The following is a 6,000-nucleotide window of genomic DNA, read 5'->3' on the forward strand; positions in this document are numbered from 1 at the left end:
CCAGCTCTGGGTAAAAGTGAGAAATTCAGACTCATAACCAAGGTGGCAAGGTGGAAAGTGGCTAAGGAAAAACACCAGGTATCTGGCCTTTACACAACACACACACACACACACACACACACACACACACACACACGTGTATGAATGAGAGAGTATCTGAATGTTTTGGATTTCAGAACAAGGTTTGGGCAGCTTTGAAATATTGGTGTTGCTTTATTTTTTGTTTTTATTAGTATTAGTTACTAGTATTTTGGAAGGGTTTCCCCATATACCCTTGGCTGATCTGGAGCTCCCTGTGTGGATCAGCCTGGCCTTGAACTTCTGGGGATCTTCCTGCTACTGTCTCCCAGTGTGTGATTACAGACATATGCTGCCATGTTTTTAAGTTTAGAAGTAAGCTGGCTTGCTCTTGAGAAAAGTTATTCTTCCTTTTGTATGTTACTAGGTGGAATAGCACGCTGAGACTGAACTGAGATATAGTAGGATCCCTAACTCAATCTATATCACAAAGTACATTAAGTCTTCTGATCAGGGAACACTGAGTCACAGGAGTGCCCTGAATTCAGGTTGACTTCTTGGGCAATGCCAGACGGAGCATGTTGGTGATCGCCTTATGGGAGCCTGGGGACAATGGCTTTCTATGATCTGGGTGCAGTTTGAATCTGTCTTGAAATGCAGTTCCCATTGTGAGGCATTAGGAAGGTGGAAGAAACATTTTTTAGATTTACTGTTGAGATCTGGGGCCTCTGGGAGCTGAATCAATGGGCCAAAATAAACCTCTTGTTTTATAAAGTAGCCTGCCCCAGGCATGTTGTTGCAGAAATGAAAAAAATAGGCAAAACATTAAGTGAATTGTGTTTGCAGATGTTGAAGATCTTTTTGTTGTAACAACAACAAAAGTCAGGCTGGCTCTGAAGGCATGGACCTGTCATCCCAGCTCCTCAGGGGGCTGAGGCACGATGGTTGCCGGGCTCAGTACCTATCTGGGTTACAGAGTGAGTTTAAGGTCACCCTGGGCAACCTTTTCTCAGAATGAAGAGGGAGGGGGAGGGAGAGGGGGGAGAGGTGGCGGGTAGGAGCATACTTTAGTGGAAGAGCACTTGCCTAGCATGTGCAAGGTCCTGGAGTCAATCCCCAGTACTGAAAAACAAACAACAAAAACCCTTACAGTCAATCTGAAGTCTTGGAAAAGATCCAAACTAATATCCAAAGGAAAGTGAAAACACATGACAGGAGCTGGGAGAACCCTGTGGGAAAGTTGCAGTGGCAGAGATGGACAAAAGAGAAGGCTTTCTTTTAGTTAAGAGAACTCAAAAGAGGCTCAGCAGCTAAGAGTGCATACCACTCTGGGAAGACTTGAGTTTGGTTCTTAGCATGCTGGTTCCGAAGCTCACAACCATCTGGAACTCCAGCTCTGATGCCCTCTTCTGGCCTCCTTGTGCAGTGCACTCATGTGTGCATACCTACACACACACACACACACACACACACACACACACACACACACACAAGTTCTGAAGTTAAAACATTAGTAACCAGGGCTTTTGAGAATACCTTTCTAAGCCTCCCCTGGAAAAATCACAGTATTATTTTCTGATGCAAGTATTATTATTTCCTGGAGCATACCCGTGAGAGAGTACCATTTTCTGTGTTCCAAGGACCCCAAAATCCTGTGAAGGCAGTTCTGATGGGGACAGATAGATCCCACTGGTTCCATGTGGTGATTCTGTAGACACATCATTCAGGAAAAGTCATTGTCTTAGACTTTTGTTTCTAGTGCAGGAGGCAGTCTAAATAGTGGATCTGGAGTTGTACAGCTTTGTGTATATGTGTGTGCTGGTGCACATACATTTTGTGTATGTGTGCATATGCATGAGCACAGTGTATGTATAGAAGCCAGAGACAGGTGTCACATCAGTCACTTCCACCTTGTTATTTTGGGACGTATTTCTCACTGAACCTGGGATTCTGTGATTAAGCTTGACCGCCTTGTCAGTGAGCCCCAGCAATCCTCCCTAGCCCTAGGCTTACAAAGGTACTGCCATGTGTGGATGTATGTGGGTGCTAGGGATTGACCTCAGGTACCAAAGGGGCCATCTCACGTTTTGTTCTCCTGAAAGCTTTCACAAAAAGCTAATCCATAAATTTGATTAGCATCAGCAGTAAAGGGGTGGTTTGCATTCCCCTAGCAGCAGAGCCAGCTTTCAACGTCTGAGTGCAACCCACCAAATGCATTTATTTGCCAGAGAGCAGGGTGGTGAAGCCCCTTGCATAGTGTGGTTGATTATTTAAAAGAATGCCAAGAATTTTGGCATCCTTTCAGACCACGGCTGAAAGCATGGGAGAGAACTTGTGGCTGGCCGAGGTAGTTCCTAGAACAGGGCACCTGTGTCCTGCTGTTTATTTACATATGAGGATCTGCTGGGGCAGTGGAGTAAATGGTCAAACTGTATTCTCCAGGCAGAAGACAGAAGGTAAATTGGGGGGATGCTTGGCGGAATGGGCTCTGCTTCAGGTAATCTCTTGTAATGATGATTTAAAAATCCAACATGTGGGGAGAAACTGTGTTCAGGGACTGACGTTCCATGATGGATAGGACCCTGGCACCCATTTCTTACCCGTAAGCTGGAGAGAGTAACTTCAGAAGGTCTGCAGGGTTGTTTGGTAAAGTGTTCAGGGAGTATGCTTTGACGAGAGGAGTGGCCCTGCAAAAATAACGGCTCACATTATCGTGAGTGACTGCAACACACTGTCCCAGGGTTCTGACGCTCTTTTGTAGAGGTTCCCGAGATGGAGCCCCAGAAAATTAGGTTGAGGTGTGGATCTGCATGTGGTGGTACAGACAAGAAATTCTAGCACTGGAAAGACCAAGGTAGAAGATTCTAGGTTCGAGGCTAGCTTAGGCTACAAAGTGAGACTCTCTCAAAAAGCCAAACAAAATCAAGCCTAGGATGTGTTACTTTGCCCCCCAAAAGAATACCAACTGTCAACTCTTAAGTCTAGTATTCTCTGTCTCCTTCTCCCTCTCTCTCTTTCTCTCCCACTCTCTCTTCCTATCTCTCTCCCTTTCTCTCTCTCTCTCTCTCTCTCTCTCTCTCTCTCTCTCTCTCTGTATGTGTGTACAGATATGCATGTAAGTGTATGTGCTTATGTGTGGAAGCCAGTGAACAACTTTTGAGTGTTCCTTAGTAAGCTGTCCACTTTGTTTTTTAGACAGGATCTCTCAGTGGCCTGGGGCTTACCAGTTTAGCTAGGCTCATATGTGGGTGCTGGGAATAGAGCCCTGAACCTCATGCTTGGACAGGAAGCACTTCACCAACCAAGCCAACTCCTTGGGCCCAAGTCCAGTATATTCTGATATGAATTTTCTTAAAAGATTTTTCAGCTATTTTCAGTGATTAACAGGCTATAATATTTTTTCCAATCATGTTTTAAAAGTGATTTGCTTTGTTGGTCTCTTAATTGAAAGTTTATTTTCTCCTAAAATCAAGTTTTTTTTCCTTTAACTATAACCTTGTCTCTAGTGTTGTACATACAGTCCCCTTGGTAGGTCATTCTTTCCAGAAAGGGAAGAGAGAGACTGACAGTGTGCTGCTCTCAGATGGACTTCCTATTTTTTTTGTGCCCCAAATGGAGACACAATAATTCTATATATTTGTTAGATATGATGCGGCATTTAAGTTCATGTTGTATCAGGATCAGGTCAGGGTAATTGCCATATCTACCACTTCTGGTTCTTCTCAGTCTTTGTGTCGAGAACATGTGAGACCCTCTGACTGTGGTGGAGAAAGTACACACTTTGTACTTCCATCTTGAATCCTTAGATAACTGTGGAAGAGTCTCTCCAAATGCACACACGGATTTACCATGACCTTGTAGCTCAAGTCAATCAAGCTGGGTTTTGAACTCTGACTCAACCATGACTCTAGGACTGGGTCAGGTCTGTAGACAGATTTTGTGCATTGCTTCCTCCTTCAGCGGAGTGGTCCCAGTGTGATGGTCTGACCCCCTCTGCCACTTTTTCTTTGGTATGTTAGATGCCAAGCCTGTTAGTGTAAGATGTTCCATGCAGTCACTCTGTGCCCCAACAGGTTAGGGGGCTGCCTTGGGGTCAGTTTCTTCCTTCCTTCCTTCCTTCCTTCCTTCCTTCCTTCCTTCCTTCCTTCCTTCCTTCCTTCCTTTCTCTCTCTCTCTCTCTCTCTCTCTCTCTCTCTCTCTCTCTCTCTCTCTCTCTCTCTCTCTCTCTCTCTCTCTCTCTCTCTCTCTCTCTTTCTTTCTTTCTTTCTTTCTTTTATGCACAGCATCTCACTGTGTGGCCAAGGGTGACTGAATTCCTGATCTCTCAGGCAGGTGCTACCATGGCTGCTTTTGTGTAGGTGAGGAAGGAACCCCAGGGTTTGTGTGCTAGGCAAGCACTCTCCCAACTGAGCCACATCCCCGGCCGTGTTTTTAGAGATACGACATATTAAAAATACTAAACTAATGCAGAGACCTCCATGACGAACCGGACAATAAGACTTTAAATAAAAGCTGGCTAAGTATGATGTGAAACCACACTGGAAGTCCAGATGAAAGGGAAAATGGAGACTACTGGTGCTTTATTTATAATGTTGGCATTTGCTTGTCATGAATTTTCTTTGTCTGGGACTCAGGCTAGGCAAAGCATTATAACCCTCACACATCCCTAACCCCATTGTGGATTCCATATATATATATATATATTTAATTTATTTAAATTAGAAACAATCTTGTTTTACATATCAATCCCAGTTTTGTCTCCCTCCCATCCTCCCATATTCTTTGAGCATTAATTTTGAAATAAAAAAACTCACATGAAGATATTTATCTTGCTACCTGCATATCTGGACAACTCTTGGTGTGATTGTCCTGGTCCTGGTCTTGCTTTACAATCTTCTGTATGTGCCGCACAAGGAAGATGCTGAAGATGCTGCTGTATAGGAGCTTTCAGATCCATAGAATGACCTTAACTGCATCAGGGGAGAGGAAAGAGTCGATGCTGAGGTGGGGTCCATGGGAGGTGGGATGCAGAGAGACTCAAGGGCCAATGGACAAACAGGGACATAATAGAGTGCAATAGAAATGGCAAGTCCCTCTCTGAGCCTCATTGAGTTGTTTTTGTTTTGTTTTGTCTGAACAACAGAAGGAATAGTGACTCCCACACCTCAGTAGACTGAGTCTATTGTGACAGTCCTTAGTACATGTTGGTTTGGTTACAATGTCGGTTATGACTTTGCAGTGTATATTTACAATAATATCCTCATATGCACCATCTGCCTGGGACAATCTTTGGGTGGTGACACTGTCTGAACTGTGTTTTGTAGATATCCATGACAGCGATGGGAGCTCAAGCAGCAGCAACCAAGGCCCCAAGAGCACAGCCAAGTGGGCGTCCTCCTTGGAGACTCTTCTGGAAGACCCAGAAGGCGTGATGAGATTCAGGGTTTGCCTTTTCATTGATCATTGGAACTGATGCAATAGGAAAAGTGTAGAGATGTGTGTGGTGGGGGTGGGAGCACAGGGGCCAGGACAATGTTTAACACTGTCTGCTCCAGCTAGAGACTAAGAACTGCTTATCTCTCACGACCACCTTGGACTTTCAAAGGAACATGCAGCCTGTCTCTGGTTTTCATTTAGTTGGGGGTGGGGATGGAGCGATGGGGAAGGATGGTCTGCTAGTGTGGGATCTGGAGGACGGGTTTCCAGGACTGGAAGGGATGATCTGGGTTTCTCTGGCATGAAGGTTTGTTCTCTCCAGTCTCAGACACTCTGGGCGCATCACTGCTGGTGAGAGAGGCTGGATGGTAACTGACAAAGTGAAGCAAGGGGAAGGATTTCTCCAAAGGATGGCTGATGGACAGGAAGGGATGATAATGGACAGGAAGGGCTGATGATGGACAGGAAGGAAGGGCTGATGGACAGGAAGGGCTGATGGACAGGAAGGATTGATGGACAGGAAGGACTGATGATGGACAGGAAGGA

The 6,000-nt window shown here is 45.1% G+C and overlaps 1 protein-coding gene across 1 annotated transcript in view; it reads left to right on the forward strand.

Moving 5' to 3' along the window:
* Window positions 1–6,000, forward strand: part of Rgs10 (regulator of G protein signaling 10) — a 42,076-nt gene that overhangs the window by 8,287 nt on the left and 27,789 nt on the right. Inside the window, exon 2 of the mRNA XM_027404470.2 lies at window positions 5,343–5,461. Coding sequence (XP_027260271.1) covers window positions 5,343–5,461 — 119 coding nt within the window. The remainder of the gene's footprint in view (window positions 1–5,342; window positions 5,462–6,000) is intronic.

The sequence above is a fragment of the Cricetulus griseus genome, chromosome 3, assembly GCF_003668045.3.
Source record: "Cricetulus griseus strain 17A/GY chromosome 3, alternate assembly CriGri-PICRH-1.0, whole genome shotgun sequence".
NCBI lineage: Eukaryota > Metazoa > Chordata > Mammalia > Rodentia > Cricetidae > Cricetulus > Cricetulus griseus.